This window comes from Tachyglossus aculeatus, chromosome 6 (genome assembly GCF_015852505.1).
Source record: "Tachyglossus aculeatus isolate mTacAcu1 chromosome 6, mTacAcu1.pri, whole genome shotgun sequence".
NCBI lineage: Eukaryota > Metazoa > Chordata > Mammalia > Monotremata > Tachyglossidae > Tachyglossus > Tachyglossus aculeatus.
In genome coordinates, this window is record NC_052071.1 from 48,531,411 (window position 1) to 48,556,444 (window position 25,034).

The following is a 25,034-nucleotide window of genomic DNA, read 5'->3' on the forward strand; positions in this document are numbered from 1 at the left end:
CCCCAGTGCTTAGAACAGTGCTTTGCACATAGTAAGCACTTAACAAATACCATTATTATTATTATTATTAAATACCTATTCTCCTTCCACTTAGACTGTGAGCCCCTCATGTGACAGGGACCCGATTGCCTTGTATCTACCCCAACAATTAGTACAGCGCTTGGCACATAATAAGCACTTAACAAATGCCACATCCCCCAGCAGGTCCCAGTTGGTGACTGGGCCAATCAACACAAACTTCAGGTTTTTCAGGTTTAATGCATCAGCTCCAACTTTTAATGGCAAAGTGTGCCAGCTGTAATGCAAAGAACACTGCAGTGGGAGCCAGGAGACCTGGGTTCGAGTCCGAGCTCCAGCACTGGCCTACTGTGTGATTTTGGACAAGTCTCTTAACCTCTCTGGGCCTCAGTTTCCTCATCCGTGAAGTGAGGATAAGATAGTCTGTGAGCCTTGTGAAAGGCAAGGACTGTGACAAACTTCCCCTAGCGCTTAGCACATAAGTGCCATCCTGAAAATTCAAACAAAGGAGCCTTGGGATCAGGGTCTTGGGTTTGTTTATCAATCAATCAATAGTATTTATTGAGTGCTTACTGTGTGCAGAGCACTGTACTATGCATTTGGTTCCCTGTTTAGACTGTGAGCCCACTGTTGGGTAGGGACTGTCTCTATATGTTGCCAACTTGTACTTCCCAAGCGCTTAGTACAGTGCTCTGCGCACAGTAAGCACTCAATAAATATGATTGATTGATTGATTGATTGATTGGTTCCCTGCCCAGAAGGAGCTTAGAGTCTAGAGGGTTCTCTCCCTGGATTATTTCAGTAAGATGGCACTGAGAGGAGAAATTTCAGCCAAACTGAACGACTTGTGCCTATTTTAATCCCACTCCAAGTGTTCTCCGATTCCCAAATTCCAGAGTGTGTAGGAGACCGTGCCTATGTGTGCGTGCGTGCTTGTGTGGATGCTGTCATACATCGGGCAGGCGATAAGGCTGGGAGATAGAAAACAAGTCACAAGTTGTCAGAGCTAAAAACAGGTTTCGTTTCCATCAGAGTCGCTGAGACCAAAGCCCCGTGGAGCCTCGCCCTTCCCACTGCCACCAGGAGAATGGGTGGGTAATATCGGCTCCCACTGGTGACATCCCCACGCTTCTTCTCCTTACTCCGTGGCCTGGACACCCTCTCTCCCACACCACCCTCTCCAACTCTCTCATCTTCGGGCCCTGTTCTTCTGGACCCAAAACGGGGGTTTTTCTAGATAAACCCAAGGCTTCTTCACCGGTGGAGTTGACCGTGGCTCCGTTCAGTCATGACCCTGGAGAGAGGGAAGGCAAGCTACTGGAACCGCAAGAAAATGTTTCGTGTTGACGAAATCAGCATCTTGATCTTTGGCTCATCTGAGCACACAGAGAGCTCTTTCAGAACCGAGAAAGGAGATTTATGGTGTGTGGGGGAGAGCGGAGAACAATGGGTTGGATTGATAGCCCGGCCATGCTCCGAAGCGGCGAAGAGCCTGGAAACTCCACCGGTGGATCAGTTCCAGGGAACCCGAGCCAAACGAGAAGCAGCGTGGCTCAGTGGAAAGAGCCCGGGCTTTGGAGTCAGAGGTCATGGGTTCGAATCCCGGCTCCACCATATGTCTGCTGTGTGATCTTGGGCAAGTCACTTCACTTCTCAGAGCCTCAGTTCCCTCATCTGTAAAATGGGGATGATGACTGTGAGCCCCACGCGGGACAACCTGATCACCTTGTACCCCCCCCCCCAGCGCTTAGAACAGTGCTTTGCACATAGTAAGCGCTTAATAAATGTCATTATTATTATTATTATTATTATTAAACAAGGGTGGAGGAAGACGATCCCAGATCGCTCGGGAGATGAGAATGTGCTCCCCTGGGGAAGCTACACTGTCTGCATCGTTCCCCATCAATTCCCCATGGCATAGAGATGTGGCCTTGTCCACCAGGCTCTGAACGTCATCTCTGGGCCCGGTTTTTTCTTCAAATATCCCTCTTCTCCCCCTGACTACCAGAACCCAACCAGGGAATCTTAATGGCAGGGAAACAGGTTTAAGAAGGCTAATTTTGTGGTTCCTGATGGTTTTTTGCAGCTCCCTCCGGACCTCTTCTTCTTCACTGGTTACACGACCAAGGAAAACCAACTAATGCCCCATGTGCTGCAATGTACACAGTTGTATCAGAGAATCGGCAAACGGGCTTTCAGTACGATAGTTGTGAGCAGGGCGTGTGTCTCTTTATTGTTGTATTGCAATTTGCCAAGTGCTTAGTTTAGTGCTCTGCATACAGAGAAGCAGTGTGGCTCAGTGGAAAGAGCACGGGCTTTGGAGTCAGTGGTCATGGGTTCAAATCCAGGCTCCGCCAATTGTCAGCTGTGTGACTTTGGGCAAGTCAGCTAAGGCTTCTCTGTGCCTCAGTGACCTCATCTGTAAAATGGGGATTGACTGAGAGCACCCCGTGGGACAACCTGATCAACTTGTAGCCTCTCCAGCACTTAGAACAGTGCTTAATAAATGCCATCCTTATTGTTATTATTATTATTACTCAGTAAATACAATTGAATGAATGAATGAAAGTCAAGGCTGCCGGTCTGCATTGTTGACAAACTGGCAACCGTGACAGGAGCCTTGTGGTTTCCCCAGACAGGAAGATCCCGCTGGATTTCCTCAGCTCTGCTGACTTCCTTTGTCTTGTAGTATAGTGGTTATAGCACAGGCCTGAGAGTGAGGAGGTCATGGGTTCTAATCCCAGCTCTGCCACTTGTCTGCTGTGTGACTTTGGGCTGGTCACCTCACTTCTCTGGGCCTCAGTGACCTCATCTGTCAAATGGGGATTGAGACTATGAGCCCCATGTGGGACAGGGACGTTGTCCAACCCGATTTGCTTGTATCCACCCCAGTGCTTAGTTCAGTGTCTGACACACAGTAAGCACTTAACAAATACCGCTATTATTATTATTATTATTATTTTTATCACTTCTCTGCACCTTGAGGTCCCCATTAAGAAACAGCATGGCCTATTGGAAGGAGCACAAGCCTGGAAGTGAGAGGTCCTGGGTTCTAATCCCCACTCTGCCAATTACTTGCGGTGTGACCTTGGGCAAGTCACTTAACTTCTCAGTTGCCTCAACTGTAAATGGGGGGGATTCAATCCTCCTCCCTCCTACGTAGACAAATACCATGAAAAGAAATTGATGTTGTTTCCCCTCTGCAGCTCACAACAACACAGTCACTGACTGAACGAAGAGCCACGGGTTAGTGGCATCGTCCAGGCTCCTAAAGAGATGTTGGGAGGGTTGAATCTGATGTTTTATAGGAAGTGCCCTCTTACCTTTAAGGAAAAGTGTCTCCCCCCAGGCTAAGTTTATTAACACTCATAGTTTCAGACCAAGATTCATTCAATAGACGCACTCAATGTTTGATGGAGAACATTCTTAATTTTAATTTATTTTCTTTAATTTTATAAAATACATCTTTTAAGATAAGCCTCTACATAGTTTATCCTTTATGCGTGTTAAAAAGTTGAAATTCTAGATCAGAAATGAAGGAAACATTGTTGATTAACTCTCTCCCTGTGTGTGTGTAGACAAGGTTTGGGAAGGGGTTGGTTATTTGTTATATTATTAAATCCAAATCGAACACAAGGTATGGACGACTTCGCTTGCCCTGATCTTGATTGGTTTCTTACTGTGCCCGCACCCTCCTTCCCTCTCCGTCCCCGTGAACTTCGGGAACCGAACCGGCAGACTTAATTGGAAATACAAGTTCCTTCCTTGGAAAGTTGAGACGAAGGCAAACATTTCTCTGGAACTATTTTAATAATAACAATAATAATGTTGGTATTTGTTAAGCGCTTACTATGTGCCAAGCACTGTTCTAAGCGCTGGGGACGTTACAAGGCGATCAGGTTGTTCCACGGGGGGCTCACAGTCTTAATCCCCATTTTTACAGATGAGGTAACTGAGGCCCAGAGAAGTGAAGTGACTTGTCCAATGTCACACAGCTGACCAGTGGCAGCGTCAGGATTTTTGGAAAGCATTGTTTTGGAAAACATTGTTTTGGAAAACAATGGTTGTGACGGAAGAGACCCCAGTCCTCCACTGAAGCGTATTTCTTGAATAAATAAACACAAGCCAACTTTATTTGCCAGGGTTAACAGAACAAGAAGAAAAGACTGAAATCAGAGCCTAGCCCTGGCCCTCCTCCTCCTGACCAATTTCCTTGGGAAGAGATGGAAGGGTGGGTGAAAGGCCAGCCGCAGGGGAAGGATATTGCCCTTGGTCTGTCAGGGGATGAAGTGTCCTTTAACGGGCCACTTCTGTAGTAGGGCAAGTTGATAATGACGTCCAAACAGATTCCCCCCTTTTTAACGAGAAAGTAAAACTAGGCAGTCACTGGAGTCCAATTCCAGGCTTGCCACACCTGTCTAGGCCCTGAACAGGAGAGAGATGGTCCCTCTAGATCGGGGAATCGCGTGCTTTAATCTGGGAAATGGACGGCCAGATTAAAAGAGCCCACAAGGCGAGGCGCTCGAGTTGCTTTATTCCTGTCTCCACTTAAAAAGACCAAAGCGGATCCTCCAGGCCCCTCCGGTGCCAAACCAAACTCATCCTGATGTGCGGCAAATGATGAACCAGGCGGGAGACGCGCTATTTGCCCCAGTCAGAAACGAATCGAGATCTTCCCCTCACCGACGACGACTGAACAAGCATCACCCCCGTGAGAAAAAGCACCATTGTGAAGGTATAACCGAGTTCAGTGCACACAGCTGGTTAACAGAGAAAAGATAAGCAAAAGCTTGGACTCCCAAGTTATCTTGGGTTTACAAGAGAGGCCTCTGGGGCTGCGCTGCTGTAGCGGCTGTGGCGGCTGCTGTTTCCGTTGCCGCTGCCGCTCTTTTGAGAGCAAGCTCTGCTCCCTGGAAACTCTAGGGTTGCCATGGTAGCAATGCTGAAGAAGATGCAGGAGTTAAGATGCCGACAACCCTGTCCAGCGGAAGGCCGAGGCTCGCCTTCGTCTACACAGAAACACGGACGCCGGCTCCCTTATGCTATAAGTAGGGTTGGCTTTGTTAAGACTTAGAGATTCCCTCACCACAGGGGTCAGTGCTCTCTTCCTGCATCTGGAAGATCCTTGCTCCGACCCTCTCCTCCCCCCAAGGAGCGAGAGGCAGATTGGGGCAGATTCTCGCGGGTCGATCCATTTCCTTCAACGGTGGTAGCAAGAGGAGTGAGTCCTCTGACATGGGGAGAATCCCTCTGGCCTCTCTAGATGGCAATGGGCCCGGGCGACTTCCTTCTCTCTCTCTGCAAATACCTTTCCTCTCCATTTTATTTCCCCACAGGGGGCTGCGCCTGGCGAAAACTGGACGGATGTCTCCTTGCTCTCAGGAGAAACAGGTCAAGATTGGGTTGGAACCTTCATTTCTCTCGAGAACAGGCAATTAGGTAATCCTCAACCTGGCCCCTCCCTTTCTTTTGAGGAACGAGCAGTGAAGCAAAATGGCCCAGCGATGTACCCAGAGGGGAGAGAATGTGGAGAGGTCCCCCTGCCTGGGCCTCTCTCCTTTCTTGTTATAGTCACCGAGGAGGAAGAGGAAGAGTCAGCAGTGAGGGCAAAGGGTTAAGCTGGGAGAGGCAGTGTGGCCTGGCTGGTGGTTAGGGCCTCTGTTAGCCGGGGTGGGGGGAAGAGGGGAGTGGGAAAGGAGGAAGAAGGGATGGGGAGGGTGGGGGTCTCCTGGAAGCCCGCTTGGAGATTAGAACTTGGTGCCCCGGCCCATGAGTTTCAGGACGGCAAAGTTGTAGGTGGCGGCAATCATGAAAGTGAGCTGTGGGAGCGAAAAAGAGAACGTGTGTGTGAGAGGAAATGTCAACTCCTGACTCTCTGCGCCCTCTTTCTCAGGGGCTTGACTGAATGGGTTCACTGGGAGGCCCCCTTCAAGGAGCCCCCTAAAGCTAACCCAGAGTTGGGCCGACTTCCTGGCTGGGCTGGTGGCCAGGGCCCCATCTTCCTTCCCTGGTTGGGCTGGTGGCAGTAGATGGTCTGAGCACAGAGGCCACACAGCCCCCCGGGGGCCCTCTGAGAAACCCCACGGGACAAGCCTTCTCCTGGACCTGGAAGTTACTATGAAATGATTTTATGTCCATCTTCCCACCCTAGCTGGCCAGCTCCTCCAGGGCAGGGACCATGCCTTTGAACTTTTGTTCTCTGCCAGATGCTTAGGACAGTGCTCTGCACACAGTTAATGCTCATTAAATACCATTAATTTATTGGTTGTGAGGGGCTGGAGAAGCAGCCCGCCCAGAGGGCCAGGAGTTCACAGTGCTGATGGTTGGCCTGTCATTGGGGGAGGCAGCAAGCAGTCTGGGCCCGAGCTCCAGGGTCCCCCCTCTTGCCACCTCACTCTCCACTCCGAGACGGAGGGAGCGAGGGAGGCATGGAAGAAACTGGCTGGGTCTCACACCAGGAGCTGGGAAGGGCACTGTATTCTGCCAGTCACTTTGGAAATACACGGTCTCCCAATCTGGCCCAGTGGCCAGTAACCGTGACAGATGAGTGCAGACAGGAATCTTCCGCATCGTGACTGCAACTCCAAAAGCTGCTCTTCGTGACATCCCTTCCTCCCCGACGCCCTTTCTGGAAAGGCATCGTTTTGCCAGGAATCACTTGGTTCCCAAAGCTCCTCCACCCCCTGCTGTCGGAGAGCACCGGGTTTTACCCACGGTCAGTGCTGACGCCAGTCAGGCCGCCGGCGAGGTTGTGGAGCCATAGGGGCCATCCCCCAGCCTCCGGGCAGGGCTGATCCTAATGCAGGGCAGGGTTTGCCAAGATCCCACTGAGCCTCGACTCACCAGCGAAACAAGGGTGGCCGCGGCTCCCACAAAGGCAGCAATAAACAGATGGAAGGTCATTTGGAACTGCAAAGAAATGCAACCACGAATAAAACCTAAGAAATTCCTGACTCGGCCTGTTCCCGGGGCTTCCCAGGGCTGCCCTGCTGCTGAGGTTTAGATGTTACTGGCCCAGGGACAGGAGCAGCTATTGTTTCAGCCAAAAGACACCAACAACTGCGTTCTGCCCTCACGCTCTTAGAAGACAGACCTCTCAGGGAAGGGTTGGGGTAGGATCCAAAGGAGGTAGAACTTTCAGGTTCTTTCAGGTCAAGGATACTCTCTGTCGGACCCCAGGAACAAAGCTGTCTCCTAATGGGAAAGAGGAAATCCACCCAACTTTCCCAGCTTGCCTGTGGGGTTGGGGACTTCACTACTGTGCCAAAGTAACCTACTGGAAAGAGCATGGGCCTGGGTGCCAGGACACCTGGCCTCTAGTCCCAGGCCTGCCGACTGACCTTAAGTGAGTCATTTAACCTCTCTGAGCCTCAGTTTCTTCATCTGTAAAATGGGAAGAAATGTCAGCCCTCCCTTCTTTCTTCCCTCCCTCTGAGATTCTGATCCCTTAAGGGACGGGGACAGCTGCCAATCTGATGGTCCTGCTTGTATCCTAGTGCTAAGCACAATGCTTGGCAGGTAATGGGCTCTCAATGAATGCCAACATTATCAGAAAATTACTTAATTAATTAATGATGGCATTTATTAAGCGCTTACTATGTGCCAAGCACTGTTCGAAGCACCGGGGAGGTTACAAGGTGATCGGGTTGTCCCACGGGGGGCTCACGGTCTTAATCCCCACTCTACAGATGAGGTGACTGAGGCACAGAGAAGTAAAGTGACTTGCCCAAAGTCACACAGCCGACAATTGGCGGAGCCGGGATTTGAACCCGTGACCTCTGACTCCAAAGCCCGGGCTCTTTCCACTGAGCCACGCTGCTTCTCTTAGATGGACATGACCCCGCATCCCGGGATTCCTCCAGCTCCTTGCAGAGGACACTGCTGGAGCATCCGGGCCTACAGCTTCTGATGCAGCAGAGGGGGAGTGACCACGGTGACCCACTCACCTCAGACGTTTTGCAGATGGACAGCAGGTTGGAGCCACACACCTTTCCAGGAAAGGCATTCCAGGGGAGAACACCTGGGCCAGGTGAGAAAAACCGAGCGCTCAGGTGGCTGGACCATGGTGGTCCAACCACCTTCTCCCACCCTCCTCCCTCGGCACCTTTCCATGGCTGACCCCGCCATAACGAGGCGGCTCGACTAGGGCCCTGTCCTCTGAGGGATTGTGGCCAGGAGAGCGATCCCTTGGGAAACACGTAGGCTTTGGCTTTGCCACGTGTGCCTCCTGCAGGAATGCAGCTACATCTAGGGAGGGGGGGCAGAGTGACGGAGTGGAAAGAGCATGGCACCGGGTTATTAATAATAATAATGATGGCATTTATTAAGCGCTTACTATACGCAAAGCACTGGGGAGGTTTCAAGGTGATCAGGTTGGGGGCTCACAGTCTTAATCCCCATTTTACAGATGAGGTAACTGAGGCACAGGGTTATTGTCCCAGCTCTGCCACCGGCCTGCTGTGGGTTGGTCAGCGAGTCACTTAGCCTCTCTGGACTCCTTGAGGGCAGGAACTGTGTCCACCTCCTCTATCGTATTGTACTCTCCTAAGGACTTAGTACAGTGCTCTGCATGCTGTAAGAGCTCAATAAATATCATTGATTAACTGATTGGACCTCAGATTCCTCCTCTGTCAGAGGGGACTGAGCTAGACTCTGAACCCCATGGGGGACAGGAACCGTATCCAAAATGATAACTAACTCCAGAGCTTAGCACATAGTAGTGGGGAACAGCTAAGTGTCACAGCCACCCCCAATTCTAGGGGCCCCTCATCAACCCTGGGAGGGAACTTCATGCGCTTCCTTCGATTTCCTTGGTAAGGCCTAAGGAGGGAGAACTCTGGCTCCCTGGGACCTGGACCAATTTTCCAGGGAAAGGTTGCTCACTCACACCTAGAATTTGCTCCTTTGGGCTCCCTGTTCTCTATTCCAAGCATGCTGCCATCTGGGGTGCCCACTGCCCTTCCAAGCCCCGGGTCAGCCGGACCGGATGACATTATTCTCATTGTGCCCTCTCTCCTGGTCCCTCCAAGTTTTTCCTATCTAGATGCTCAGCCGTTCTTTCCTGTCCCTGATCCTCCCCCTCCTCTTTCTCCTCCTCCCGCACGCCGCAGAGACAGCGGGAGGATCGGCCCCTTCCGCTTCTTCCCCCCGCAGCTCACCGTACATCCGGGCGTCGGCACAGAGGCTGCCTATGCTGGCCGTGGTCTTGCTGGGAAAGGCGATAGATTGGCAGGTGGTCCAGGTGTTAAAATAAATGTAAACAGGCACGGCCGAGCAGGCAAACACCAAGAGCCACACAATGGTCAGGGCATAAGTAATGCCCACAAACTAAAACGGTCGAGACAACCGAGACAGCAGGAGAAGGGTTAAAGGTCAGCTGCGGCCAGTGGCACCGCGGCCCGAGCCGGGAGATCCCCGAGCCTCTCGTCTCTCCAGAGATCTCTCTCCGGATGGACAGAGAGACCGAGGCTGCTGTGTTCAGGGTCCTGGCGCAGTTATCTACCTCCGCCGAAGAGCTAGAGAACTGCCCAAAGTGTGACCGCCGACCCCAGGGTGTTCCCGGTCAGGTAAGGTGTAAAGGGAAACCCGAACGGGTCCTGAAAGAAAGCCGTGCCCCTTCTGGCCTCCGGCTGAGCTTGGAAAATCCCTGGGGTCAGTCTGCATCCCAGAGAAGTAGCGAAGTTGGTGGGAGAGGTGGGTGTGAGATCAAGGCTGCCTTCTCTGGGCCTCCGGCCGACAGCCAGGACTGTGGCTTCTGGCGGAGATGGCTGGCCGGCCCCTGAGCTGGTGACCGTCCTCCGGGATCGAGATGGGGAGTCGGAGGCTTGTCCGGGGGACAGGGGCCTAGCGGACTATAGCCAGTCTCCCCCTTCCTCTGCAAAGTGCTGTGGGATGTGGCTCAAGGGTGGTTGGGGCCGGGCCCCCAAGTCTGGCACGATGCAGCATGGGCCTGCTCGCCTGCTCCCATCCGGGCCCTTTGGTGAGTCTGGGCCTGCGGGGCAGGTCCGGACCCGGGGTCGGGGCTCTGGGTGCCCCTTCGGCCGAGCCACCACTCTGTCAAAGAGGGCTTGGTGGCCGGAGGGGGGAGGCCAGCAGGAGGTGCCCACAGGAGGCCAAGGCTGGCCACTTTGACTGGAAGAAACTTCCCCCTCCTCCCACGCCCTCACCGGGCCCTTTCAGTTTTGGGAAATTGTTTTTTGGTGGGATTTTCAGGGCTGTGGCTCGGCCGGCCTGGCGCCGCGTTCTTTCAGGACCCCCGCGGCCCCTCCCCCGCCCCCCCAACCCCTCCCATCCCACGCCCGCCGGGCCCCTGCTCAGGACCCGGCGTCGGGGAGGGCCCCGGCCCCAGCCTCCCCCAACCCCCTCCTCGCCCTCGGATATTGCCATAAAAACCTGATGAGGATCACCTTGTCGGGATGTCCTAGCCATTTTCCCAAACAATGACACACCCGCTCCAAACAGTAAGCTTGATGATGACCTCTGGCACCCCTCCCCTTGGCCGGGCCCCCTGTTACCGTAGCGCTCAGACCCTTGCCGCAGATGGTTGTCTTGTAGTCGCCGAAGATCTGTCTGACCGCCCCAGTGGTGTAGAAGCCCTCGGCCAGCAGGAGGGCCCCGTACAGGAAGAAGAAAGAGGCGGTTCCGTAGATGAAGTACTGAAAGCCGTGGATGCTGGGTGGCCAGGTGGACACAGAGAGCAAGGGGGTTGGTGGAGAAAGAGGACAGCGTCCTGTAAATTCAGGCCCTGGGGCTTCTTCCGTCAAGACGGGGGAACGCTCCCAGGAAAGGCCGTCCAAAAGAGAGGGCAGAGGTGGGGCCCGGTGTGACAGCCCCACAGCTAGCCTCCTAAACCTGCCTCTACTGGCTCGGCAGGGCCGGGGCACTGAGGGGAAGACAGGAAATCCATCCCTGGCTTGCTGAAGAGCCAGTGGAGGCTCGGGGAGAGGAGTTACTTATTCCCAGGCCCAGACGGAGGCAAGAGAGAGGGCACCCGGCTAGAAGCATCTCAGTCTTGACCAGTGGCCTTCCCTGAGTCCTCCTTCCCTACCACAGCAGAGGCCTCAGCTTGCCCTATATCTGCTCCACCTGATCCGGAGGGAACAGACAGAAAACAGATGAGAAAGCCAGGGTGGAGGAGGGAGGCTGGAGTTCAGGAAGACCTGAACCCTTTCCATATGTGTACACGACTCAGCCCAGGGACCCCCACCCCCGCAGAGGGCACCGAGAGGTACATCTTCCAGAGCCAAGTGGGGTGCCGCTGGGCCGGGCACATGGCCATAGGGTGCTAGGAGGTCTCAGGGAACTTGGCCGATTGGCCTCGTCTGGGTGAGACTGATTGATGCAGGGAGGGGAGAGGGATGCAGCCCAGGGGAAAGGAAACTAGATGGAAAACCCACAAGCAAATCCCAATTCCTGTAATTCCCGTGATTCCAAAGAATACCTAGGAGGGAGCCCAGGGAGCCCTGGTGGAACCAGAAACCAGGCAGCGGGGCAAGAGCCCAGGCAGAGACAGGTTGCTTGGCATTCTAGGCTGTCAAGGGAGCAGGCAGGTCTCCCTTGCCGTGTCTGGGCATGTGTCGGAGGAGCCCCCGGGGAAAGGAACGGGGTCCCAGCTTGTCCAACCCAAATACTCCCAGGAGACCCAGCAAGAAATGGGGGCAGGGAGAGAGGGAGGAGCCCAGGGTGGAGTCGATACTTACACATTGATGAGATACTCATAGTCCTGGAAGTTTTTGGAGAAGTAGGTCTCAATTAGCCGCTCTGTGCCCGTGAGAGCTTCATGCCCACAGCCGCAGAACAGGGCCACCCCAAAGAAGCACAAGCCTGTGGCCACCAGAGATCCAAAGGGTGCACCCACCAGGCATCTTGCACAGCATTCTAACAAGCCTGGGATGGAGGGAAGGATGGAAAGAGGAGGAGGAAGGGGTGGGGGAGTGAGAGACAGAGGAAGGCAGGAGGGAGACAGGGAGGGAGGGAGGGAGGAAGAAAAGAAAGGAGAGAGGAAAGTTGGAAGACAGAGGGAGAGAGAGAGAGAGAGAGAGAGAGAGAGAGAGAGAGTCAGCCACGAGGGACTCTGATTAACTGTCATCTTGCTCCTAGTCCAAGACCCGATGAAGTTTCTACAGGGTCCCCAGGACCTGGATAATAACATTTATAAGCGCTTACTATGTGCAAAGCACTGTTCTAAGCGCTGGGGAGGTTACAAGGTGATCAGGTTGTCCCACGGGGGGCTCACAGTCTTCACTGGCCTGGACCTGGCCAGGGCCCCTTTCTTTCTTCAGACTTGAAGCAGGTGCTACAGAATCAGGCAGAGGGTAGAAGAAGTAGTATGGCTCAGTGGAAAGGGCCCGGGCTTTGGAGCCCGAGATCATGGATTCAAATCCCGGCTCCACCAATCGTCAGCTGTTCAACTTTGGGCAAGTCACTTCACTTCTCTGGGCCTCAGTTACCTCATCTGGAAAATGGGGATTAAGACTGTGAGCCCCCGTGGGACAACCTGATCACCTTTTAAGCTCCCCAGCACTTAGAACAGTGCTTTGCACATAGTAAGTGCTTAATAAATGCCATTATTATTATTATTAATAATGATATTATTAATAATAAATTAAATTAAGCCCCAGAGTTGAAGGAAATGGAAAACGCTCCTCCTCTTCATTCCCTTCTCAGATGCCGGGCAGTCTGGGGGGAATTCTGAGTCTGGGGGGAACTCTGAGTCTGTTTGCTGCGAGCAGAGGCTCCTTTCTCAGTCTAGCATCAAGAAGAGCCGCAAGCAGGGAATCAAATGCTAGAGGGGGATGCTAGCAGTGTTGGGAGTCTGGGTGGGATCAGGGCAAACTTTACTGCCAGGTAATCGTGTTGGCTGTTTGCTAAGCCAGTTTCTCCCTCATCGTTTTCTCCAGGGTTAATAATAATAACGGCATTTATTGAGCGCTTACTACGTGCAAAGCACTGTTCTAAGCACTGGGGAGGTTACAAGGTGATCAGGTTGTCCCACGGGGGGCTCGCAGTATTAATTCCCATTTTACAGTTGAGGTAACTGAGGCACAGAGAAGTTAAGTGACTCGCCCAAAGTCACACAGCTGACAAGTGGCAGAGCCGGGATTTGAACCCATGACCTCTGACTCCAAAGCCCCGGCTCTTTCCACTGAGCCACGCTGCTTCCCCAAAGCAGTGTTAGGAAGGGTCAGCGTTAGCAGGGTTAGGAAGAGAGTACATGAGGGCTGAGCTCACGAAATCCACAGCCCTAAATTGAAGCACATGGGAAAGCGGCTGTGACTATGAACAGGACTGAAACAAGCCAATCGCAAGCCACGGTCCAGAATGGATCAGTCTCTAAAATTTATTAAGCACCTACTGGGAGCAGATTTCTGTACTTTTAAACACTTGGAGCAGAGTGAGGTGGGTACCAGAGGACTCATGACAATGAGTAGTTTGATGGGAAAGTGCTCTGAAAGCCGGTTTCCTTCAGCAGCCAGAATCCCGAAGGGATTGAGATGCAGATTTTCCTCTCATCGACACACATGAAAGCCGGCAGTCAACAAAACCCTCTTGTGGATGGAGGATAATCGTTTTTATTAAGTGGCATTTGTTAAGCACCTTCTATGTGTCAAGCATTGTTTTAAGCATTGGAGTAGCTACAAGTTAATCAGGCCCTGTCCCACATGCGATTCACAGGGAGAACAGATACTGAATCCCCATTTTTCAGTTGAGGAAACTGAGGCACAGAGACTGCAAAGTGGTGCAGGAGGGATTAGAACCCAGGTCGTACGGCTGCCAGGCCCATGCTCTTTCCATTAAAGTAGGCTGCTTCAATCATTAGGTCACTCAAGCCTTCCTGCCCAACCCCTCAAAGGGTCAGAGCTAAAGAGATCCTCCTTGAAGGTAAGGCTAGAATCTCTCTGGGCTTCAAAGCGGCCCCTTGCCCAAGGGGTAAACCTGTGCCAGGGTCTTTCACTGCGGCAGAAAGCTCCCTGCTTATTTCCAACCTGTTCTTTCTCTGGCTCCCAATCTCAGTAACCTCTTACAAGGGACCTCGCAAGGACAGGCTCCCTTGAAAATGCACAGACGACTTGGTAAGGAGAGGCCTAGGGGTTGCAGGAAATGTCGGCGCTCCGCCTGATTTTCATTGTTTCCAGACCAGTTTCTTTTGGGGTTCAGGCACACTAATTAGCCAGGAAGAGGAAGCAATACGGCTTGAGCATTTGTGAAACCGCCCTCAGGATCACGGGAGAACAGGGAGGCAACAGTGACCAGGAAAGACCTTAGGAGAATCTTGTAGCCTTATTTCTGCTCACTAAATGGCACTGAGTGAATTTTCTGCCCTTGCCCAATCTGGTGGGTCAGCCCTCACCTGAAAAAGCCTGTTTGTGCCAGTCCCAGTCTTCCCCTCCACTGGGGCTTGGCTGGGATTGACCAACCAGCGTGGCTCAGTGGAAAGAGCCCGGGCTTTGGATTCAGAGGTCAAGGGTTCAAATCCCAGCTCTGCCAATTGTCAGCTGTGTGACTTTGGGCAAGTCACTTAACTTCTCTGGGCCCCACTTCCCTCATCTGTAAAATAGGGATTAAGACTGAGAGCCCCACGTGGGACAACCTGATCACCTTATATCCCTCCCAGTGCTTTGCACATAGTAAGCATTTAACAAAAACCATTATCAATCAATCAATCATATTTATTGAGCGCTTACTGTGTGCAGAGCACTGTACTAAGCACTTGGGAAGTACAAGTCGGCAACATATAGAGACAGTCCCTACCCAACAGTGGGCTCACAGTCTAAAAGGGGGAGACAGAGAACAAAACCAAACACACTAACAAAATAAAATAAATAGAATAGATATGTACAAGTAAAATAAATAAATTATTATATTATAACCCCAGCTGCCCCCACAAGAGCAGCCCAATCAAATTGTTTTCATTTTCCCAGGGCTTTTTTTTTTAATGGTATTTGCTAAGGACTTACTACATGCCAGGCACTATACTAAGTACAGGGATAGATACAAAATAATCAGGTTGGACACAGTCCCTGTCCCACATGGGGCTCACGGTCTTAATCCTCATTTGACAGGTGAGGTAACTGAGACACAGAGAAGTTAAGTGATATGGCCAAGGTCACACACATTACGGTACTGGGATTAGAACCCAGGTCCTCTGACTCCTAGGCCTGTGCTCTACCCACTAGGCCACACTGCTTCTCCAGGGCTACGGAGTGATAGGCAGAGGGGTAGCCTCATCGGCCAGGTCACCAACCAGGGCTTGGCTGGGATTGACCAACCAGCGTGGCTCAGTGGAAAGAGCCCGGGCTTTGGATTCAGAGGTCAAGGGTTCAAATCCCGGCTCCGCCAATTGTCAGCTGTGTGACTTTGGGTAAGTCACTTAATTTCTCTGGGCCTCAGTTACCTCATCTGTAAAATGGGGATTAAGACTGTGAGCCCCACGTGGGAAAACCTGATCACCTTATATCCCCCCAGTGCTTTGCACATAGTAAGTGCTTAACAAATACCATTATTATTATTATATTATAACCCCAGCTGCCCCTGCAAGAGCAGCCCAATCAAATTCTTTTCATTTTCCCAGGGCTTTTTTTTTAAATGGTATTTGCTAAGGACTTACTGTGTGCCAGGCACTATACTAAGCACTGGGATGAATAATAATAATAATAATGGCATTTATTAAGCACTTACTATGTGCAAAGCACTGTTCTAAGCGCTGAGGAGGTTACAAGGTGATCAGGTTGTCCCACGGGGGGCTCATAGTCTTCATCCCCATTTTACAGATGAGGGAACTGAGGCCCAGAGAAGTTAAGTGACTTGCCCAAAGTCACACAGCTGACAATTGGCGGAGCCAGGAATTGAACCCATGACCTCTGAATCCAGAGCCTGGGCTCTTTCCACTGAGCCATGCTGCTTCCCTGATATGTACAGAATAATAATGATACATACAGAATAATAATGATACATACAGAATAATCAGGTTGGACACAGTCCCTGTCCCACATGGTGCTTATGGTCTTAATCCTCATTTGACTGCATCAAGGCAACTGTCTGCCAAGGCCAACTTTACTGAGTGGGAGATTGTCAATCAATCAATCAGTCATATTTGTTGAGCGTTTACTGTGTGCACAGCACTGTACTAAGTGCTTGGGAAGTACAAGTTGGCAACATATAGAGACAGTCCCTACCCAACAGTGGGCTCACAGTCTAAAAGTGGGCTCACAGTCTAAAAGCTCTGGGGAGGTTACAAGGTGTAGTCAGGAGCTCACCAGAAAAAAATGCTGGTAGATCCTGCTCATGAGAAAGAGAGAGAGAGAGTGAGAGAGAGAGAGAGAGAGAGAGAGAGAGAGAGAGAGAGAGAGTGTTTGTGTGGCGGGGAGTGCACGTGTGGTGGGGAGTGTTTGTGTGGTCTACGGCCTATGTTTGTTTGTGTGTGGTGTTCATGGTGGGTATGTGGGCATGTGTTTATGACATATGAGGTTCCTAGTGGTACAGGGAGACAGGAAGGCATTCCCAGAATCCACACAAGAACGTAGGGCCCAGGGCCTGGGAGGGCCACATCATGCCGAAGAGCAGGCAGAGGCTACTCCTTGGTGTTTCCATGTCCCACCAGGAGTCCAGCTCCAAAGACCTGAAGGCCTAGGTCAGCTGTTTGGGACGGAATTCAGCATCCGGTTCCTCTAAATAGCCTGGCGCTGCCACCATCGGAGGCAAAGCACTGGGCTGGGGATGAGCCACTGGTCTCATCCGGGAGTGGCCTTGCCCACAGCCTTACACTGAGACAGGTAGGCAGGTCTAGCAGGCCATAGCTCCTGGAAATCCTTCCCTCTCGGACTCACACTGCAGAAGACTTTGTTCTTTGGGCCAGTCTCCTGCTGACGGAGATGAAGAGAGGGTTGGGGAGGGAGAGGGGCACTTATCCCTCATTCTGCACCTCCCCACCGGTCGAAGAAAACCAGGCTGAGAGAGTTGGCGCTGCCTTTTTCCTCCCCAACCCAGCTGTTGGGAGGAAATGAAAGGCTCACCCCTTCTTCTCCTTCCCTCCTCATCCACCGGCCCATCTCAAGGGGTTTCTCTACTACTAAAGAGCGAGGGAGGTGGGGGTCACTGACTCCACCATTGTCTGCTCTCCCCAAGTAGGAGGTCATGGCTTGTACCAAGCCCTCCGCTGCCCACAACACAAAGGGGCTTTATGGTCGGCCTGCCAACTCTAGGGCCTCATCAGTATTCTTGGGGGGGGAGAAAGAATGGGCCTGGGGGAGGGAGGGACTAGGAGATAAACAGGGAACAAAAGGAAGGCTAATGGTTTATCAGGAGGCCAGCCATCTTCACCCAGGGGGCTTCTTAATCCGGAGGACTTGTACCTCCCAAGCGCTTAGTACAGTGCTCTGCACACAGTAAGCGCTCAATAAATATGATTGAATGAATGAACGGGAATGGGGCTGGGACTGAGGAGATAGTGACCCAGGTGACAGATTCAACTAGTCCCTCAGAAGGAAATCCTACACTGTGACTCATCTTTCTGTGTTAGGCAGCTCAATCAATCAATCAATCAGTGATATTTATTGAGCCCTTACTGTGTGCCCAGCACTTTACTAAACTCTTAAGAGAATACAATACAACAGTGATATCTTTTGCTGTAGCTCTCCTAGCCTGATAATAATAATGATGGCATTTGTTAGGTGCTTACAATGGGCGAAGCACTGTTCTAAGCGCCGGGGAGGATGCAAGGTGATCAGGTTGTTCCACGTGGGGCTCACAGTCTTAATCCCCATTTTCAGATGAGGTAACTGAGGCACAGAGAAGTTAAGTGACTTGCCCAGAGTCACACAGCTGATAATTGGTGGAGCCAGGATTAGAACGCAAGACCTCTGACCCAAGCCTGTGCTCTTTCCACTAAGCCACGCTGCTTCTCACTGCTGATCAAGGGAGTATTAAGTCACTAACTATTCTGTTTCTATCTCAAATATGCCCTTTCCCCCTCCTCTCCACATTAGACTCTAATTTAATCGGCTTCCCACTTTGCTGGCTTCATTCCCCAAATGGGAGGCAAAGAGGGAACTAAAAGTTTCACTAAAAGTTGCCCCTGCTGCCCCCCTCCACTCCTCCCAGTCAATGAATTGTATTTATCGAGCGCTTACGGTGTGCAGAGCACTATGCTCAGTGCTTTGGATGGTACAATATAACAGACATACTCCCTGCCCACAACAAGCTTACGGTTCATTCATTCATTCATTCAATCGTTTTTATTGAGCGCTTCGTTACTGTGTGTACGGTTGACAGGGACACTAGACTGGAAGCCCAAGCCCACCTTCTCTACTTCTCTTCCGAGCCCACTGTTGGGTAGGGACTGTCTCTATATGTTGCCAATTTGTACTTCCCAAGCGCTTAGTACAGTGCTCTGCACATAGTAAGCGCTCAATAAATACGATTGATTGATTGATTGATTGATTGGTCACTGCAAGGGGCTTAAAACTCCCTCTTCTCTTGCTCCCCTCAACCATGATCTCCCAGACCTTAGTCCTCCCCACCATCAAAGTCCTCCTAAAATCCAACATCTTCCAACAGTCTGACCCAACTAATTTAAGAGGAGCAGCATGGCTCAGTGGAAAGAGGACATGGGTTCAAATCCCAGCTCTGGCAGTTGTCAGCTGTGTGACTTTGGGCAAGTCACTTGACTTCTCTCTGCCTCGGTTACCTCATCTGTAAAATGGGGATTAAGGCTGAGAGCCACACGTGGGGCAACCTTCTCACCTTGTATCCTCCCCAGTGCTTGGAACAGTGCTTTGCACATAGTAAGCACTTAACAAATGCCATTATTAGTAGTAGCATTATTAATCAACAGAGCCCAGATTCTTACCAAACCTCTGGCCCCCTTTTGCACATATGTATGTTTATATGCATTTATGTCTATCCCCAACACTGAATATATGTGCATAAGTGATTTTTCCAGCCGTTGCCTGAGTTACAGAGTGAGCTCTTTGAAGGCAGAGATCAGCTTTACTAATTTCATTGTTTTCTCCTAAACTCCTAGACTGTAAGCTCATCGTGGGCAGGGACCATGTCTACCAAATCTTATTGTTTTGTACTCTTCCAAGCGATCAAGTACAATGCTCTGCACAAGCAAGCATTCAATAGCTACCATTGACTGATTGATCGCACTCAGTGGGCACTCAATAAATGCCATTATTACCGCTCCCCGATGGCCAGAGGCCCCAAGGGTCATCAAACCTGACTGGGGAAATCTAAAGAAGAAGCCTGGCTTAGTGGATAGAGCACAGGCTTGGGAGTCTGAAGGATCTGAGTTCTAATTCTAGCTCTACCACTTGTCTGCTAGGTGATCTTAGGCAAGTCACTTCTCTGTGCCTCAGTTACCTCATCTGTAAAATGGGGATTAAAACTGTGAGCCCTGTGTTGGACAGGGACTGTGCCCAACCCATTTTGCTTGTATTCACCCCAGTGCTTAGTACAGTGTCTGGCACATAGTAAGTGCTTAACAGATACCATAATAATGACAATAGTAACAATAATGAACCCTGGGCCCACAATGAGGACAACACCACTTGATTATGGTATTTACCTACGTTTTAGGAGACAAAAAGTGAAAATTGCACCAGATGCTGCAAACATCAATCAATAAATAACACTTATTGAGCTCTCACCCTGTGCAGAGCTCATCAAACATGACAACCTTTTTGTGTGCACAGTGTGGCTGGGACTCTGGGTCCGGCATTTACCTTTTCAGTTACACACACACACAAACAGGTAAATTTCCCCCTCAGTGGTGTGTGCATGTGCATGTGTGTATATGTGTGGGCTTTTAATTTCCTGCCCAGCACATCCAGCGCCTGCCCAAAACACGGATCATTTCTGTTGCATTCCCTAACCTGAGCCCCGGTTCCAGCTGAATGGGGAAGACTTCCTAAATGGAGACGCAATAAGGCTTAGTGGAAAGAGCACAGGCCCAGGAGTCAGAGCACCTGGGTTACGATCCTGTACCTGCCACTTATCTGCTGTGTGAACTTGGGCAAGTCACTTCATTTCTCCCTGCCTCAGTTCCCTCATCTGTAAATTGGGGATTCAATACCTGTTCTCCCTCTCAGACTGTGAGCCCTGTGTGGGACCTGATTATCTTGTATCTTCCCCACTGCTTAGGACAGTGCTTGGCACATCGTATGCACTTCAAACTAATACCACAACTATTACTAAAGCTCTGTGAGCTGCTCTGCTTTGGCTGTCTCTCCAAACAGGGGCTGAGGGCCACTCTCCTCCAGCTGAGACGTTTGGACCCAGCTTGAGACCAGACCACAGGGCTAGCACTGGTTTGGCTGGATCTGAGCTACTCAGGGCCCCAAAACCTCAGGCAGGTTCCCCCGAAATTCAAGTCCACGGGCAGTTCTCTCATCACCCGAGAGACCGGACCTCCCAGGCAGCCGCTTTCACCCCATCCTGCGAAGCCCAGCTTGGGGAGGTGAGATGGGGGTCTGGGGCCCCTGGATCTGGTGGCTACTGGCTAGGGAAAGCAACAGAGGGGTGTGAAATCTCTCCCACAGGCAAGAGCAGGGAACATCTCACTCCTGGGGTGAACAGCTTGGACCATGGGCTGCTTGGTTGCCTAGAACAACCGCCGTGATCCAGGTAAATCACCGCACTTTGCCAAGAAGTCTCAAAGTGGACTCTTCCTCTCCACTCTGTTGGCTGCTCCTTGGCCCCTCTAAGTCCCTGAGATCAGTGGGCCAAAGCAGGGGCCATTTTTGAAGGCTCTTCCCTTGGCCTGGCCTTCCTCGAGAGCCCAAGACCCATCCCAGTTTGCCCCCTGAAGGTGTGCCCCTTTGGGGCTGGATTCATTTCCCCCTTACCCACCTCCCCCACTTCCCTACCCCCCAGTCCCTCATCGGGGAGACACGACTCCGTGAAAGAAATCCGGCAGGGATCTGGGGGATCACGGAGAGGAGGAGGGGGAGGGTTAGGAAGCAGAAAGACTCCCTTGTGCCCGCACAATTCCCAGCCTGTCTCCTGGGCCCAGCTGACAAAGGGGGAGAGAGGGAGGAGCCGTCAACAATGGGGCAAAACAACAGGCCGGCCCATTGACAGGGGAGCGGTCCCATCTCTCTAAGTTACAGGCCGGCCCAGCCTCTCTCCCTGGCAGCCTCCCACCCCTCCCACCCCCAACCAGCCTCCGGCCCATCCCAGCCCCAGCCCTGGCAACAGAGCTGTCCTTGATGTGGGGGCCGGGGCAGCTGGCACCGTCCAATCTACAGCGGCAGCCCTGGCTGGTACGGGCTCGGAGATGAGGCCGGGCCGGGGGAGGGTCTGCTCAGAGAGACCGCAGATTCACTGGGAGGGTCCAGAGACGAGCAGAGCTTGGACCTGAAGTCCAAGGATGTTGGACGGTCAGGACAGAGTGTCTCTCTGTGCCCCTTCCCACACAGCCCCTCCATTCTAGACCGCTAACTTGGAAGAGCTAAAGCTGAAGTCCCCAGACCCACCTTAGCGGGGAAAGGTCCACAGGGCTGTAGTTAAGGTGGAAAGGACTTTGAGTTCTACCAAATAGAGCCGTAGGCCAAGAGGGACCTCATACATTTCTCAGCACCAACAGCAGGATTGGTTCAAACCACTCACCTTCCCTCCTTCCCTCCTGTCCTGGGCTGGACACCATAAGGTAAGCGTTAGGCCGAGGCCAGCAAAATTTGCCCCCACATCCTCGACGCACAGTGCGGACACATCCATTCCACCACCCCACCATTGTAGCTGCCAACCCACAGTTACTGAATAAATTAGGGGGTTGCACCCAAGCCCGGGCACCATGGAAACAGCCTCTGTTCTCAGACAGGCGGTGAAGGCAGTCATTTCTCAGGGTCCAAACTTTTCCCATCAGAAACAGACAACTATTTGGAAGGCTGTGAAGCCGGGAAACTTCATCTCTGGCTTATGAGCCGTTAAACCCGGGCTACAGAGATTCATCTGAGAAGGAGCTGAGCTCCTCCCCTTTCTTGTTCCCTGTGGTATATTTTTTTCCTAATGGTATTTGTTAAATCCTTACTATGTGCCAGGCACTGTAGTAAGCACTCGGGTATGTACAAGCTAATCAAGTTGGACACAGTCCATGTCCCACATGGGGCTCAATGGATTTAATCCCTATTTCATAGAGAGATCACTGAGACTTGCCCAAGGTCATTCCACAGACAAGTGGCAGAGCCAGGATTAGAGTCCAGGTCCATTTGATTCCTAGGCCTGGGATCTATCCCCTAGGCAAACTGATTCTCCTCCACCCTTGTTGGCCCTCTTCCCAGCCAGTGCTGGCCCTTCTGGGAGTCAGAGGTTGTGGGTTCTAATCCTGACTCCGCCACTGGTCTGTTGTGTGACCTTGGGCAAGTCATTTAACTTCTCTGTGCCTCAGTTCCCTCATCTGTAAAATGGGGATTAAGTCTGTGGGCTCCATGTGGGACAACCTCATTACCTTGTAGCTACCCCAGTGCTTGGAACAGTGCTTGGCACATAGTAAGCGTTTAACAAATACCATTATTATTATTATTATTATTATTGCAGCATGGGAGCTTCATCAGTGCTATTTAGTGGAGGGTCCACTTAGGGGATACTGAATGAATTTCCATGCTTTGCCTTAGACAGTCTCTGAGCTTCAAATTACTGTGTTGAGATTCCCTGGGGTTCAGGACATCAGAGACATTCAGATATCGGTCATCACAATTTATTTCCCAGACCCCCCTACATCTTCCGCTTGCATCCCTTCAGGAGCTCAGCCGGCTAATGAAGAGCATCCTTCTCCAGAGGAAGTAGAGTAGGACTCTGCTGAGCCCCGGCCTCCCATCTCTGGCTCACAGACTCACCCCTGCTCCCTAGGAGGTCCTGCTCTGGTCTTCTCAACCCCGTCTCTCTTTTCTCCGCTGACCTCCTCACCTTAAGGTCCTGTGTCAGAAGCGCTGGGGTCTTTGAGGGAGAGAGAATTTAGTCCTTATGTCCATCCCAGAGTCCACCTCTGCCCTCTGTTCCTTCTGTTGCCCAAGTAGGAGTCTAAAAGTTCTCCCCGGACTTCTCTGGCCCCAGCCCCCGACATGCCTCCAACGCCAGCTGGTAAGAGCTGAGGATTCTCATTCGCCCAGCGAGCACTTTGAGCCGGGCCGGACACAGCGTGGGAAAAAGGAGTGCCAACCCTCCTCCCAGCCGTACTCGGCAGCCTCACCAGGCTGTTCTGCCCCTCCTCCCTGCCCAGGACAGCCCAGGCAGCATGGTGGAAGTCTAATCAGTACAGCGCATTGACTTCTCTCCATTTGGGACTTCCTGTCATAACTAATATAGATTATATGCTTCTCTAGGGCAGGAATGTTGTCTAATAATTCTTGTGTACTCTCCCAGGTGCTTAGTACAGAGCCCTGCACAGAACACGCTCTCTGAAAGTATTATCGATTGACTAGTGAGGCCAAAAAAAAATATTCTTTGGGAAAAGAAGGAAGCCACCGCTGCCAGAACCCCGGAAACTTTCGCTCCCTTACTGGACACAGAGTCAGAGGAAGGAAGGAGCGTTGAAGGTAGGACTTGCGGGTGCGTTTGGTGACTAAGGGGAGCATCTCCAATCCTGGAAATCTGGAAGAAAATCGATATCCTACTCTCTGCAGGAAGTGTCATCTTGAGGGTGGCGGGACCTGAGCCCAGAGGCTTTTCCTTCACACCTAGGTCCCTGACTGACTCCCACCCACTGGTTGTTTCTTTCCCTCCATCTCCTTCCCTGCAAGTTGAAAGGCCCAAGAAACCAGGAAACAAAGTCTTCTCTCCCAAGGATTAGCGGATGAGAGTGTACCAGAGACAGTGCTGAGCTGGACTGGACTCTGAAGGGGCCCAGGAACCAGAGTCCGGCTTTATTCCACTGTGGCTCAGGGTGACATCCCCCTGTTCTCTCACCCTCAAGAGGCACCCTACACATTTTGGAATACAGCAACGACAGGTGCGACGGATGCATCTCTGTCTGAGAACGTGCGCAGAGAAATTCATTCTCGTGTTAATGGCTTGTGTTAGTGGTCCCTCATCTCTACCAGTTGTACTTCCACTGGGGCACGGAGTGCGACAAGGGAGCAGGAGGGCAGGGGTGCTGCACTTGGCAAAGTGTATAGGCAGCCTTCCCCTGCATTGGCCAGCTTTAGGTAGGACCGGGAGCAGAACCCACGTCTCCTGATTCCCAGAGTCTACTGGACCAAGAGGAGGGCTGCCGCAAGCATCCTCAACTGACCGATGAGTCGAGAGATTGGCCAGCTTAGTAGCCACAGCGGCCAGTGGTGGAGTTTCAGCAGAGTTCAGGCCTGTACACACCGCATTGTAAGGAAAGCTGAAGCAGGTAATGGGGTGGCTAAGGCGGGAACTGAGGTTGTAGGGGTGGGGGTGGTCTGAAGCTCGGGAGGGGGCTTCTGAGACATGAAGAGGACTTGGATGGGGTTGAGAGCAGGCTGGATCTTCCTCCTGCCATTGGCCCCATCTGGAAGTCTCAGCTGCGGGAGTAACAAGTGTCTACTTAAGGACAAGCTCAGGGGTCTCGGGGATGGATGGGGCCAGTGGATTTGGGGGAGGTGGAGGTACAAGAGAGAGGATGACCCTGCTGCCCTTGGACAGCCTCCTAAACGGCTGAAGTCCCTGAAGTCCCTGAATTCAAGTCTTCTTGAAGTCCCTGAATTCTTTGGAAATAAAGCAGCAGCCCAGTGGGCAGTCAATGGTTAACCCTTTCTCCTACCAGAGTGTCACACCATCAAACCAGATACCCCAAACGCCCAAACGCAGTCTCCCAAAACTAGCGAAAAACCCCAGCACAACTTGGAAAATTGCTCCCAAGTGACCCTCACCATTGTTCAAGAGTTTCCGAACTCACCCATGTCTTGGCGATTCAGAGTCTGATTCTAGCTGGCCGCTATCCTCTTGGTGCCCGCCTTTGTGCAGCTGGAACAATCCTGGACTCTCTCTCTTCTCCTTGTCCTTCCTCCGTCCCTTACTTTTTCTCTCTGAGTATCTCTGTCCTCCCCTCCAGT

General features: G+C 51.8%; 1 protein-coding gene across 1 annotated transcript; it reads right to left on the reverse strand.

Annotated features, from left to right (window-relative positions):
• Positions 1-4,129: 4,129 nt before the first annotated feature.
• Positions 4,130-25,034, reverse strand: PLP1 (proteolipid protein 1). The gene is made up of 7 exons (XM_038747960.1): positions 24,878-25,034; positions 11,718-11,904; positions 10,425-10,689; positions 9,177-9,345; positions 7,965-8,038; positions 6,862-6,927; positions 4,130-5,837 (listed from the first exon to the last, which is right to left on the reverse strand). Exons 1-7 carry the CDS (start codon positions 24,879-24,881, stop codon positions 5,766-5,768), a joined length of 837 nt encoding a protein of 278 aa, XP_038603888.1. The 5' UTR covers positions 24,882-25,034; the 3' UTR covers positions 4,130-5,765.

Bases quoted from the DNA above. Each gene is read 5' to 3' on its own strand.
- PLP1 (XM_038747960.1), bottom strand. The intron at 10,690-11,717 runs GTAAGTATCGAC...CTGGCCACCCAG, and splicing joins TATGAGTATCTCATCAATGT to CATCCACGGCTTTCAGTACT. The intron at 8,039-9,176 runs GTGAGCTGCGGG...CACCTGGCCCAG, and splicing joins TGCCGACGCCCGGATGTACG to GTGTTCTCCCCTGGAATGCC.